This window comes from Brachypodium distachyon, chromosome 2 (assembly GCF_000005505.3).
Source record: "Brachypodium distachyon strain Bd21 chromosome 2, Brachypodium_distachyon_v3.0, whole genome shotgun sequence".
Taxonomy (NCBI): Eukaryota; Viridiplantae; Streptophyta; class Magnoliopsida; order Poales; family Poaceae; genus Brachypodium; species Brachypodium distachyon.
Window position 1 is genome coordinate 22,460,744 of NC_016132.3, and position 14,261 is coordinate 22,475,004.

The 14,261-nt window shown below is 42.1% G+C and overlaps 1 protein-coding gene and 1 long non-coding RNA gene across 5 annotated transcripts; one reads left to right on the forward strand and one right to left on the reverse strand.

Annotated features, from left to right (window-relative positions):
* Positions 1 to 282: 282 nt before the first annotated feature.
* LOC100844771 (beta-galactosidase 7) lies at positions 283 to 12,608 on the forward strand. 3 transcript variants are annotated; one of them, XM_014899756.2, is made up of 19 exons: positions 283 to 663; positions 7,948 to 8,043; positions 8,160 to 8,272; positions 8,440 to 8,506; positions 8,661 to 8,753; positions 8,834 to 8,977; positions 9,061 to 9,155; positions 9,245 to 9,353; positions 9,469 to 9,553; positions 9,648 to 9,766; positions 9,858 to 10,019; positions 10,123 to 10,307; positions 10,405 to 10,502; positions 10,810 to 10,922; positions 11,234 to 11,341; positions 11,424 to 11,531; positions 11,624 to 11,769; positions 11,870 to 12,179; positions 12,274 to 12,608. In XM_014899756.2, the coding sequence occupies exons 1-19, from the start codon at positions 460 to 462 to the stop codon at positions 12,382 to 12,384; spliced, it is 2,466 nt and encodes an 821-aa protein (XP_014755242.1). In that variant the 5' UTR covers positions 283 to 459; the 3' UTR covers positions 12,385 to 12,608. The 3 variants fall into 3 exon arrangements, with proteins under 3 accessions (XP_014755242.1, XP_024315662.1, XP_024315661.1); XM_024459893.1 differs by lacking the exon at positions 283 to 663 and adding an exon at positions 2,168 to 3,103; XM_024459894.1 differs by lacking the exons at positions 283 to 663; positions 12,274 to 12,608 and adding an exon at positions 2,154 to 3,103 and having other exon boundaries at positions 11,905 to 12,045.
* On the reverse strand, positions 6,527 to 13,075 carry LOC112271015. Of its 2 annotated transcripts, none has more exons than XR_002963790.1 (2): positions 12,817 to 13,075; positions 6,527 to 7,485 (listed from the first exon to the last, which is right to left on the reverse strand). It is a non-coding gene; the product is annotated as an uncharacterized LOC112271015 (long non-coding RNA). The 2 variants fall into 2 exon arrangements; XR_002963789.1 differs by lacking the exon at positions 12,817 to 13,075 and adding an exon at positions 8,849 to 9,864.
* Positions 13,076 to 14,261: the final 1,186 nt, after the last annotated feature.

Below are 14,261 nucleotides of genomic sequence, written 5' to 3' on the forward strand. Positions count from 1 at the left end.
ATATGCATGACCCAACTGTAAGCTGAATGTGGTGGCCTACTCCTCATGGTATAACCTGCGAATGTATCAATTATTATTCAGTTTCCTGAAATTAAAGCACCGGTCACTTGATTAAATATAAAAACCGGTCCAAGTAATCCTATAGACCAAACGAAACGCTACGGTAATACTACCATGAAAACAGGTCACACCTTTTCCAGTTCACCGAACCGTTCCGCACGCGTCTAATCTAGTTCACTACCCCTCATCAAAAATGTGGCAAGCAAGTGGCAAACCCATGATGTTTATCCCCAGGAAAACGGCAAAGAGAGAGTGAGGCCAAGCAAGGCAACACCAGGAGCAAGAGACCGATACACCTTCGATGCCGTGCCATCCTATGCGTATGCAGTAGTGTGTGTGTATATATATATATGTTTCTCCCAGCCACCCAGGTCCCAAACAAGCGTATAGACAAAAGAAATGTACAAGGACGTGGCGTTGGCCGTAGCGCTCGTCTTGCTGACAGCGTGCGCGGCGGCGGCGGGGTGGCACGGCCGTGTGGAGGAGGAAGGAGAAGATGCAGGGCGAGGAGAGGTTACGTACGACGGCAGGGCTCTGCTGTTGAACGGCACCAGGAGGATGCTCTTCTCCGGGGAGATGCACTACACCAGAAGCACCCCTGAGGTACCGTATACTCTCTCCGTCTCATATTAAGTATCGAAATATTACATGTATCTAGACGTTTTTTAGATATAGATACATTCATATTTGGGCATTCATTCCTGTGATATACTATGTGTTGTATGCATTTTTCAGAGATTTGTGGAGTCATGGTTCCCACATTGAGCCCTAAATTCTATTTTACTGAAAAACTATTGTTCGCAAAGCAAGAAACTGAACAGCCACGAAAATATACTGAAACTTGAAAGCCAAATCAAACAACTTTACACTAGCAATTCTGTACAAAGTATGATGCTTCAAGAATTATGCAAATTTGTCGAAGCAAAGGATCACGATATTTGTTCGCAAAAAAGAAAAATAGGATGTGGTCCCATCAAAACATAATAATAGGACGTGGCATTACCTCTAGCTGTTTGTCGATCCACACTACCTAGCCTGACCCTAAGGGAAAGATGTCCAAGAACAAAGCTACAAACGGCATGTTTCTTTGTGTCGAAGGAAAATGAGGCTGAGAATTGCGTTCTTTGATATCTACGGCATATCTCAGTCGGAGCACCTAAGCTAACCGCCACGCCTAGCAATATATGCTTGAAGAAGCATACTCCGTCGCCATGTTCGGGCATATGGGGCGGTATAACTGGTGAGAATACTTCTTCAAACCACACGGTGCAGAACTGCATCATCTGCTCCCATTTGTGGACACCCCGAGGCAAGAATGGCAACCGGTGGGTGCCTATGCCTATCATTGATTTGGTGATCACCGGAAAGTGGAAACGGGTCTACTTTTAGTTGCCGTAAACTCGCCCCGTCGTAACTGAAAGCTGGAAATGGTGACCTGCTCTTCTCTGCTCTCATGTCCTAGTTACTGATCGTCGCTTTATTCACTTCCAAGTTCCAGCATGCATCCATGCATGCTCGAATCGCATGATGCAGTGACAGAAGGTCTAGTTGTACTACTAAGTGCTAACATCAATTAATATGCACTTGTTTTGTTTTCGAGCCTGGCTGAAAATCAGGAGTACTCCGTACATTTCACAAAACACGTCATATGATTTTTTTCTCGTTTGTGTTATAACATATCTCATTTTTTTGGCTCCCCTACATGGACAATAACTGCTCACCCACATTTTACTATTAATCTAATATGAATGGTCAAACACTAGAAAACAAGTGTCTTGGTCCAAATGCACAGATCTATATTACTTCTTCCGTCCAACAAAAAAAAATGTCTTAACTTTAACCAAATTTGAATGCATCTATACACTAGGTCATGTTTAAATACATCCAAATTTTGACAAATTTGAAACATCTTTTCTTGAACAGAGGAAGTAAATATTTTGTGGAACGGAGAGAGTACTTTGTTTCCTGCTCCGATTGTAAGATAACTAAGCGGGTGTGTCGTGTGTGCAAGTTCGAGTACCTATGCATCTTGGAGTTGCAAAATGTAACTAAAAGACTGGACATCTAGGTGTAAGTCACTATTTCCACAACTCAAGCAATGCTTAGCAAGACAAAGTCTGAATACTTTTTGAACCGGAGTCCAGGAGCTTAATAAAGTACTCCGTAGAAAGAAGTTATCTGTTATCCCGTTAATTAGCAGAAAAAACGGACGAAAACCGTAATAAACGTCGCCGGAACATTTCCAGGGCAAGCTCTGAATATTAAGGCATTGTTCGGTTCCACCATTACCGGTGGGGAACTATGCAACCGAAGGGACCTAAAGGGTCCATATTCAACAGTAGCATGTGGAGATGAGCTTCAGTCAAGAGAGAAACAAATTGGATCACACCTGCAGGTCGCAGCAATTCATATTATACCACAATTTATCCAGCGGTTGCGCGTATGGATTTTCTGTGCATCGTGCAGAAATTGAATTAATTCCAGTGAAATTCTGAGCACGCATTAATTCCTACTAGGGAAATTATTGAAGAAATGTTACTGAACAAAATCCCGTGGTGTGCATAGAGCGTAGTGCCAAGGCAATTAAAAGGATGGCAATTAAAGGCTTCCTTGCCGATTTACCACACACCCAAGAAGCCAGCAAGAAGACAGGCCAAAACTTAACAGCACACAGATATTAGCAAACCATCACACATTTCCTTTTCCAACTACCAGCAAATACTTCCGAAGCATGCACATGTTGCCTCCATAGACACTTGAGCCAAGGAGAAACCGCAAGGATTTTCCTTCCCAACTCGTACCTAGTGAACTGACGACCACCTCGATAAACATGGCCGTCGTCACGGTGGTGGCGCTAGCCGTGCTGGGGGCATGCGCATGGGCCGCCGCGGCGGTGTCGTCGGCGGGAGCCTTGTTTGGGGAGGAGGGAGGGGAAGGAGGAGTGGGAAGGGAGGCCACGTATGATGGCAGGGCTTTGGTGCTGAATGGCACCAGGAGGATCTTGTTCTCCGGTGAGATGCACTACACTAGAAGCACCCCTGAGGTAATTCGATCGATCGCACTGCTTTGAGTAAGTAGCGCCATTTGCAAGGTTTCATCCTCTTGGTTTGATCATGGTGTATATAGTTTTGGATGGTTGAGTAATTACCTTTCTTTCAGATAGGAGTAGCTTGCTTGTATCAGTTTTCGATCGATAGTTGGCCATTTTATTGATGCATCAAGTTGATACACAGTATAAAACATTGCCTCTGCAATAATACAATGACAAAGCATCAATGACGCACACAACCGTTGCACTGGTCAAAAGCTGAAAAGGAAGAATTCGATAACTTAGGTACATTAGTTCATGACAGAGAGACATGAAACTGGTTTTGCGATGGAGGGGTTGATACAAATAAAAGAACTTGTTGTCAGCATAAATTAGTATTGCAAATTATTGCGTGCAGTTTATTTGTACATTATGTAAACTTTCTGCATGCTGTTTTTTGGTCATTGCAAATGGGCATCACCGCGTCAGTTCATATGGGAACTGTATTTTGAATGTACCAATTTTTACATTTGTTTAACACACCACACATCACTTGGTAACTGAGAAAATATAGAGAAATTAATTGGTATTCTTGTATGCGTTCCTGAGTTTTATTTTATTTCAAAAAAGGATTTTTGGCCCATTCTTTGTATCTCTTTTCACTAAAGGTACAACCAACCGAGCATATTTTTGTTTAGGAGAAGAAAAAGAGAGAACTTACCGTAATATTATTATTTTTTCTTCGAAAATGAAGGCTTTATAGATCTTAATGTCATACTCATATCAAACGTTACAACCAAAAGAGTACCGGAAAGTAAACCAAAGTACATACTTGTTACATTGTGAAAAGAAATAAGAACTCTATGGAGGTCTGATAAAAGACTAGACCGCCACCTAGCAGATAGAGGCCAGACCACTTACTCTAGTAGGCTGCAAGCTGCCGTAACCACACGAAATTGCTTCATGTATGATGAAATTGCGTCCAATAACCCCAAGATGCTTCCTTTCTTCGTCATGTCCTTGTTACGCTACCTAGGCTTCTTGCTGCCCCCAGCCCAAGGCCCAGCCCATGTTTGCCACGTAGTATCCTACGGTTATTGGACGGAAATTGATCATACGTATAGCACGGTTCATAGCCAAATCTCTGTCTTCCAACTTGAGAAGCATTGAGTAAATAAGCACTTTTTTTTGGCAGCATGGACTTTTTTTTTGAAAGGTCCAGCAAATGCTGGCTTCCATGTATTAGCAGGTAGAAATAGGTACAAGTTCGCACACGACGAAAGGTGAAAAAAAAAAGGAAGGCAAAAAAAAGCCTAAAACTCAAGGTGGCTCCCACAGTAGTTTCCTCGGTGCTTTGGCGCCGGCAAACGTCCATTGCTGACCTTCATCCCTAATGAAACAGGAGAGTTGACTGGCCGGGGTATGTTTGTCCTGAAAAACGTGAGAGCTCCGCTCCCGCCAAATGGTCCAGCAAAGAAGCGTGAAGAGGGAGCTAATTCCTTTGTGATGGCCGGCAAGGGCCGCCGTGAGGGCGCTGTCGAGGAAGTCTTCAATGGAGCCGGCCTCTGCTCGAAGGGCAGCGGCGAATGCGGAGCAGTTGCGCCATGCCGCCACCTCGCACCAAAGGAGGCGGGAGACAGGACATTCGACAAAAAGATGAAGCGTTGTTTTCAAATTTCGGCGGCAAAGCAGGCAGAAATAGGAGTTCGGCCATCCACGGCGCTGAAGCCGGTCGGCACACCACAGCCTGTTTTGTAGTAGGAGCCAGGCGAAGAACTTCCTCTTTGGGGGGCCCAAGTGTGCCACACCTTTAGCTTCAAAGAGGACCTGGATCTGCCGAGGAAGTGAAGCAAGTAGGCTGATTTGGCGGAGTAGGTTCCGTCCGGGGTAAGCTTCCATCGGATGGAGTCCGGTGAATCAGTTCGCAGGGGAGGCGCGTCGCGGATGAGGGACCAAAGCTTGATAAAGTTTTCAAGCAAAGGAGGTGTTAGATCATGGTGCAGGTCGCTGATCCACTGGTGGTTAGTGATGGCCTAAGCGACGGAACGGGCCTTATGCCACGAATGATGGTAGAGTAGAGGAAAAGCGGAACGCAGGGGTGTGCCGTCAAGCCAGTTGGAGTTCCAGAAACTTGCCTTGGTTCCGTCGCCGACCGCAGCGGCGAAGAGCTCTCGATCCTCCATGTCACAAGGAATGGACCCAAGGCCTATCTGACGCGGTCCATTCATACCAAAGCCACCGAAGACGCAGCGCGCAGCCGAAAGTGTCGAGGTTGGGGAGGCCTAGTCCTCCGAGATCGAGGGGGGAGCAGACCTTGGACCAAGCGATCTTGCATTTACCGCCGGCAACCTCGTCCTCCTCGAGGCCCCAGATGAAGCGGCGCCGAACCTTGTCCAGGGCGACGATGAATTTCTTGGAAAGCCGGAGCGCCGTGAGTGCGTAGACGGGGAGGGCGCTAAGGACGGAGGCAGTCAAGGCCCTTCGCCCACCAGCGTTGAGCCATCTGCCACGCCATCCAGCAAGCTTAGCGCGCTCGATCGAGGATGGGTTGGAGATGGGCGAGCTTAATCCGGCCCAACGAGAGGGGAAGACCAAGGTAACGGAAGGGAAAATCGATTCGCTTGCCGAGGAAAGGATGTAGCACGTCGTCGATGTCGACCTCCTCGCATCTGATGGTAGCGACGGAGCACTTCCTTGGGTTGACTTTGAGGCCGGTGGCGTTCCCAAAGGCGTCTGACAGCATGGACTAAATAAGGAGTTAGTGTATCCAAGATTGAATAACCATGTAAAAAAGTTGAATTCTTAATGTTATTACAGGTCAAATGTTTTTTGCATAGCCAAAGTGTTCCTGTCAATTTGGTTTGTATACTTGGGTGACGACAGTGTAGGAAGTTCAGTCTTTTTTTAAGGAAAAATTAGCTGGAAGACACCGTTATTTTGTGGCCTTTGCCGAAACACACCGTCGGAAGTTGCTCAAAACACATTATATGGTCCAAAACGAAAAGTTTGACTTTCTTTTCACATTGAATTATCATTCTACCTTTTAGTAAATGTGTCTACTCCCTCCGTCCAACAAAGGATGTCTCAACTTTGACTAAATTTGAATGCATCCAAATTTTGACAAACTTGAGACATCCTTTGTTGGATGGAGGGAGTAGAATTTTTCAAACTCTTTGTTCGAAGCGTTTTGCTCCCTGCAGAGTGCAGCAACAAAGGGGACGAATGCCCAGCTCAACCAACAGCGAACCCTAGTACATGTCAAATATCGATTCGTACAAAGAAAAAAAGTGTTCAAAATATGATTTATGATGGTCGTCGCCCAAGTAAAAATGTCAAATTCGCTATTTCAGTTGATGCAGTGTGTTCTAACAAATGTCCACAAAATTGTAATGGTACTGGGCAAAGACACATTCCGACGGCGTGTTTTGGCAAATCCCACAAAATAACTGTGTTCTCCGGCAAATTTCCCCTTTTTTAAACATGGGTTGGTTTCAATGGCACTTAAAAAACGGTACTTACACCACAAAGGCCATCCCAATTTGAAGTTACAAAACTTAACTTTCATGGGCTTCTATTCTTGACGGCACGCTTCTCAGCTCTGCCTAACGTCCGACTTGCATACCCAGCATTCTGGTCTACAGAAACATGGCCCAACACTGCTCCTTGCGTATCCAATTAAACATGCATGCTTTCCCCAAAAACAAAATTCAATTATACATTTATGCAGTTTTCATTCCTGAAATATTGTCAGATGGAAAATTAAAATACCCAGAAATACGATGTCCCGCATAATTACAAATAATCCATGACTATCATTCTCATGGAGAAGGATTCAGAGACGTATCCTGACAAAAGACAGTCTTACTCACCGTGGATGGAAAGGGGCAGTTTGCTATCAGTTCTGTTCGATGTATGAGTCGATTGATCACTTATTTTTCTGCTGTACTCTCGCAAGATATGTGTTGGGTGTGGCTAGATGTGCTTTTGGTATGGCCACAACGCCTAGCGGAGTGACTGGGCTCTTTGGATGTTGGTTACCGTCTTATGCTGATGGAACTACAGTAGAAAATTAGAAATTGATCTCAGTGGGGTTGCAGACATACCTTGGACGATCTGGAAAAGGCACAAGCATGCTTGCTTCCAGCATAAGAGGCTGGGTAACCCTCATTTACTGTAGTATGTCATATTGTTTCCCTGCTGCGTGATTGCGTGATTCTGCGGACAAAAGAACCAAGCAAGACGCTTCTGAAGCATGGTGCAAAGTTGATGGAGCAGGTGGCACTGGAGATCTTCAACTCTCTGTGCTGACTGTAGGCCATCGACTTTACGCCTTGCCTTCAGTAATCTTGCTCTGTGCTTGTTGCTCCTGTCTTCTTCGTGTTATTTTCTACCTTTGCCTGAAGCACAGTAGCTGATACATTAGCTTCACTCTCTCTAGAAGCATCATTAAGGTCTGTACTGTACTGAACAATGTGTTTGGTTTCTAACAATAGAAGCCAGAGGGCAGAACCCTCTTTTATCGAAAAAATAATAATCTCATTCCTCATCTACCTCTACTTGTATCCTCAGCAAAACACTACTCAGTTTACAAGGAAAAATCCCGGTAAAACCCTGTCAAACTTGCCCAGCTTCAGACATTGGTAACATTTTGATGCTGACCTCATAGTTCAGGCGTACTAGGCAGTAAGTAGACAGTACAACAGCACACACTCGAAAATATCCACCGAATAAAATGTATTCAGGTCAAATTATAGGCATTCATTGTTTGAAGTGAATCTACATATTATTTCCTAGCTTCCCTGGAGCGATTTGCTGATAAGCTAAATCCTGCGGTTCATAAAATATTCCTAAATTGACAGATGTGGCCAAAAATTATAGCAAAGGCCAGGAAAGGTGGGATCGATGTGATACAAACGTACGTATTTTGGAACGTTCATGAGCCTGTCCAAGGCAAGGTAGGTGCTCTTTCCAATTTGATACATACACATGGCTATCAAAAAGACTTGACATGTGTTCAGTAAATGAGTTGTCCGATACTAATATATGTTTCGAATGTGTATCATCACATCAGTATAACTTTGAGGGAAGATACAATATTGTGAAGTTCATCAGAGAAATTCAAGCTCAAGGGCTCTATGTAAGCCTTAGGATTGGTCCCTTCATAGAGGCAGAATGGAAGTACGGGTATGATTGTATAAAACATATTTTCCTATGTAGATACACATTTTGCTATCTGAAATGTTCTTATATTCTAGAGAATACAGCTGTTAACTTTTTTATGTAAGTGCAAAATGCCTAAATGATACACATAAAAGTAGTGCCTGAATACTGGGTATCTACTGCACATGCAGAGGGTTTCCATTTTGGCTACATGAGGTTCCAAACATCACCTTCCGAACTGACAACGAGCCCTTCAAGGTAACTATTTCTGCGATTGGATTCTTAAACTCTGGGAGCTGAAAAGCTGTGAATTGTGGCTGGTCATTTCAGGTTATCATTTGGCCTAATCCCAGAGAGTACTTTCCTGTCAGTTTTTTTACCACAGTAATTACATTTTTTTTTGTCCACACAGCAACATATGCAAGGATTTGTCACACATATGGTAAACATGATGAAAAATGAAGGTCTTTATTACCCACAAGGAGGCCCCATCATCATTTCTCAGGTCTGCAAAACTAACTATTAATAGTTGTTTCAGGTTGTCCATTGCCTACTATTATGCTATTTACAAAAGGTAAAATGCAGATTGAGAATGAATACCAAATGGTTGAGCCAGCATTTGGCCCAGGTGGCCCACGTTATGTCCAATGGGCAGCTTCATTGGCTGTAGGTCTCCAAACAGGTGTTCCATGGATGATGTGTAAGCAGAATGACGCTCCAGATCCAATTGTCAGTATTCATAACTTACCATTTCCCTTGATTATACATCTTAAGCTGAAAAACTAAATCAGCTGACAAAAGCTCGTGTACAGATTAATACCTGCAACGGGCTCATCTGCGGAGAAACATTTGTAGGACCAAACTCACCCAACAAGCCTGCATTGTGGACAGAAAATTGGACAACTCGGTATGTTGAATGAAATTTCTGCTCATTTGGTCTTGCATCTTCTAATTCAGGTGAAAACGCAAGGCCTAATGGAATTGTTCTGTGTCCAGCTATCCTATATATGGTAATGATACAAAACTGAGATCTACAGGAGATATTACCTTTGCAGTTGCACTTTTTATAGCAAGGAAGGGAGGAAGCTTTGTGAGCTACTACATGGTATGGACTTTAGGGGCAAATCTTAAAAAAAAACCTAGTTCAAACTCTTAGTAATATTTTGTTTTGAATGGACAACCTCTTAATAATTTTGTGCTGATTAATGATTATGATGCAGTACCATGGAGGAACAAACTTCGGGAGGTTTGCCTCTTCATATGTCACAACAAGCTACTACGATGGAGCACCTCTTGATGAGTATGGTAAATATTTATGCATAAGATAGAAAATCTAAATGCATTTACACCATTCTACCATGTACAATGATTAATTATATTTAGTTATATTATTTGAAAGGTCTAATATGGCAACCTACATGGGGTCATCTTAAAGAACTGCATGCTGCAGTAAAGCTATCATCAGAACCATTACTGTATGGAACATACTCCAATTTTTCATTAGGTGAAGATCAAGAGGTAAAATTATTAGGGGTAACAAAATAAGAATTTATTTCATTATGTTAACGTGTAGCAATAATATAACCAAATAATGTGTGATGTACTCCAGGCGCATGTCTTCGAAACGAAATTGAAATGTGTGGCTTTCCTGGTCAACTTTGATAAGCATCAGAGACCGACAGTAATATTCCGTAATATATCTTTGCAACTGGCACCCAAATCCATCAGTATTCTCTCAGATTGCAGGACAGTGGTTTTTGAAACAGGCAAGGTATGTGGAATATTGATCCAAATTCAGCTGGGAGACCCTTGTTATTACAGGCAAATGGCATAGCCTATTGTTATGAAATTTTATTTTATATTCTATATCACAGGTAAATGCTCAGCATGGATCGAGAACAGCTGAAGTAGTACAGTCTCTCAATGACACTCATACTTGGAAGGCATTCAAAGAATCAATTCCTCAAGATATAAGCAAAGCTGCATACACTGGAAAGCAACTCTTTGAACATCTCTCAACAACTAAAGATGAGACAGATTATCTCTGGTACATTGCCAGGTAAAAAAGATCCCCCGCAGGTGTTATTGTTCATCATTCGCATTTTACTTATTTACTTGATTTCAATCACTATTCTAACTATATTGCTGAAATGCAGTTATGAATATAGACCAAGTGACGATAGCCACCTCGTGCTTCTTAATGTTGAGTCACAAGCACATATATTGCATGCCTTTGTCAACGGCGAATTTGTAGGTCAGTATCCTATTAGATGAATTGTGGTTTAGGCAAACTACTTCACATATACTTCCTCTGTACCAAAATAAGTGTCGCAGTTTTTTTCAAAATGAGAAAATCTACACGATGAAACTTGTCTACATACATACGTATCTATACAAAATTGCGACACTTATTTTCAGACGGAAGGAGTACTTTTGTGAAAAGTAACATCAAATGCACAATAGGCCATTGTTAAGTAAATGTGTATCATATTGTCCTACGTTATTGCTAATCGCACAAGACTCATATATTATTGTATAACTTTCCTCTCTAATATGGTCAGGGAGTGTGCATGGGAGTCATGGTGCACGCGGCTATATAATTCTCAACATGACTATTTCTCTAAAGGAGGGACAGAACACCATATCATTGCTTAATGTAATGGTTGGATCACCGGTATAGTTCCTATAACCAGCCCTGCCAATAATGAAGGATGATAAAATAAATTAACATGAAGAAATCAAGACTCCCTACAAATAGACCCTTCAATCAAAGAGAGCATATGGTGCCAGACTGACAATCTCTGAACTTTAACGGTGTAAAATGAGCAAATGAGTTGAGTGTAATTTATCCAACACATGGGTGTTGAGACTTTTCAGATTTCAGATTGTTCAAAAGATATATTGAAGCATGTGTATCATAAATTAGAAAATTAGATGGTTATAAAAGGTGAATTAACTAGCCATGCATCGCTCCTCTAATTGAAGGACTCTGGTGCTCACATGGAAAGAAGAAGCTTTGGAATCCATAAAGTGAGCATACAACAAGGACAACATGCACTACATCTCCTCAACAACGAGTTATGGGGATACCAGGTAAATCCAAGTCAACTCATTTGGAATGTGAAACAGTGGTCGACATAAAACTCTTGAATTTGATCTCACAAATTAAATGCAGGTTGGTTTATTTGGAGAAGGTAATAGAATATACACTCAAGAAGGATCACACAGTGTTGAATGGACAGATGTCAACAATTTGACATATCTTCCGCTTACTTGGTACCAGGTATGTAAAACAACTAGTTTCATAATCTTGTGCTAAATATCCAGTATTCACAGCAATAAACTATACCCAACATCATTTGTTGTGTGACACAGACAACATTTGCCACACCAATGGGCAATGATGCAGTAACACTGAACCTTACTAGTATGGGAAAGGGTGAAGTATGGATCAACGGGGAGAGCATTGGGCGGTATTGGGTCTCATTCAAGACTCCAAGTGGGCAACCTTCTCAATCTCTGTAAGTAGAGTTAAATCCAAATTCAGTCTCAAACTCTCTTCTCTTTCCATGTGATCTTACAATCAATAACTCACTGGCATGGCATTTTTTTACTCCGAAGGTATCACATACCACAACACTTTTTGAAAAACACAGATAATCTCCTCGTTCTTGTCGAGGAAATGGGAGGAAATCCCCTGCAGATAACAGTGAACACAGTGTCCATCACAACAGTGTGTAGTAGTGTGAATGAGCTTTCGGCTCCTCCAGTCCAGTCACAAGGAAAGGATCCAGAAGTACGTCTACGGTGCCAAAAGGGCAAACACATCTCAGCAGTTGAGTTTGCAAGTTATGGAAATCCTGCAGGAGACTGCAGAACATTTACGATTGGAAGTTGCCATGCTGAATCGTCAGAATCCGTTGTGAAACAGGTGACATAGTGCAGCCTCCTTTTGTATGCATTAGTATTATAGTCTGGTGCCTTAGTAGCAACATAAAACTAAATTATTTATTTTGTTATTTCAGGCCTGCATAGGTAAAAGGAGTTGCTCTATTCCCGTAGGTCCTGGCAGCTTTGGTGGTGATCCATGCCCTGGAATCCAAAAATCCCTTCTAGTTGTGGCACATTGCAGATGATAGAAGTATAGAACACACTAGGAAGTAAGGTTAAGGCCAAATCCGCAGGAAGCAAGAATTGGGTAAATTGAGGGAAGGTTATATACTCCTTCCAATCCATATTAATTGTCTCAAATTTGCCGAAATATGGATGTATTTATGCCTAAAAAGCGTCTAGATACATGTAATATTTCGACAATTAATATGAATCGGAGGGAGTAGATCAATTGCTTTGATTCAAAGAATCCCATGGATCTATGTCTAATTCACTCAATCATTCTTTTGCGAATGTAAAACTGCATAAATCGTTGTGGCAAATAATACCGTGCAACCGCAACATAAACTTCTACCGCGTCGTTGAAGAAGGCTAGGTGAAGCGATGATCGAAACAGACAGCAGAACGATAGACTGGTACTTCTAGGGAGTAGTAGTACGAAGAAGGCTTCAACTTACAAAAAATTGTCATCTCCTTCCCTTAAAACCTACAACGATGGTCACGAGGTCTGCGATGGCCGCTACAATCGCTGCCACCGCCTCCTCCAGCCACCCGCCCGCCACTCTACTGCGCCGGCCATATCCCCACCTCTAAGACTAACTCTAGAGAGCTCGTCGTTGAGGCCCGCCCCTCACCCGTTACCCTAACTCCGGCGCCGGCGCTACAGCATTGGCATCGCACGGGGTAGATTTTTTTTATTTTTTTGAGGGGGTCGCACGGGGTAGATTTTTTTTAGAACAACCGTCTCGCTTTATTGATAACCGGCTTGTGCAGAATATACCTGATCGTAGGGTGAACAATGAGCCCACGCCCACGGATTGAAATGGGCTAGCCCAATTCAGATACAGTTTTTTTCTTTCTTGTCTTCTTTTTATTAGAGTCATGAACATCAGTTTAGAAATTTATAAACAAGTTCCTGTCAAAAATAAATTATAAACATTTTTTTGTAAGTATTAACGTTTATTTTAGATAATAAATAATTATTGATACTCATGAACATGAAAAAAAGTCTAATTAATATATATCTTTATTCATATTTAATATTTATCAATTTATTAGAATATGTTTAATTTGTACCAACAAACAATTATTTTGAGAGTCATGAACATCTTAGAAATTCATGAACATTATTTTTACATACATAACTTTTGTTTCATGAACATTTTCCAAATATTGTTTATCTCTATTTAAAAAAACATTTGCCAACTGTACCAACAAAAATGTTTCAACCGAAAAGAAAAAACGAAAATGAAGGGGCCAACCATAATTGAACCTACAATCCCTTCTTTGTGCAGGCAAGGAACACACACACGCATCCTGGCAACTAATCCCTCGATAGAGGTTGTTCCTTCCGCTGAATGCGGCTTAATATTGTGATTGCATGGAACCGAGGTTACTAGGCCTCCCCACGAACAAAAGGTTGCTCGCGTGGTTTCCTATCCCACGTGGTGAGTATGGAATAGGGTTTATGGAAGCATGGCCGATCTAGTGTCTCCTTGTGAGCCACGGAAGCTACAACTTTAGCTACCACAATCTTTGCACCTGAAACTTGATGTTTATATTAAGACCAAGAATGAATTGCAAAACAGCTCCACATTCATGTACACTTCTGAAAGTTTACCGCATGTTTTAAACATTCCTTTCCAAAAAACTTACATTTTTTGCTCTAATTATCAACACAAGACCCAAACCCATATTTTACGGCCGAACTTACAAGAATGACCCACAAGTCAGGGCCAACATGGCGTTTTAGGCTTCCGATCATGCCATCATGGAATTCCACCTATGGTCAGAAAACCACACCGAAAGCAAAGCAAGTGTGCGTGCTTGCGTGAGGTTTAGTTCCAACAAATTAAAAACAAATTAGTTATGGACTGTATACTACAGAAGGAGTTGGACAGTG

Bases quoted from the DNA above. Each gene is read 5' to 3' on its own strand.
- LOC100844771 (XM_024459893.1), top strand. From the start codon at position 2,891: ATGGCCGTCGTCACGGTGGTGGCGCTAGCCGTGCTGGGGGCATGCGCA. The intron at 9,156-9,244 runs GTATGTTGAATG...TTCTGTGTCCAG, and splicing joins ACAGAAAATTGGACAACTCG to CTATCCTATATATGGTAATG. The intron at 10,020-10,122 runs GTATGTGGAATA...TCTATATCACAG, and splicing joins TGGTTTTTGAAACAGGCAAG to GTAAATGCTCAGCATGGATC.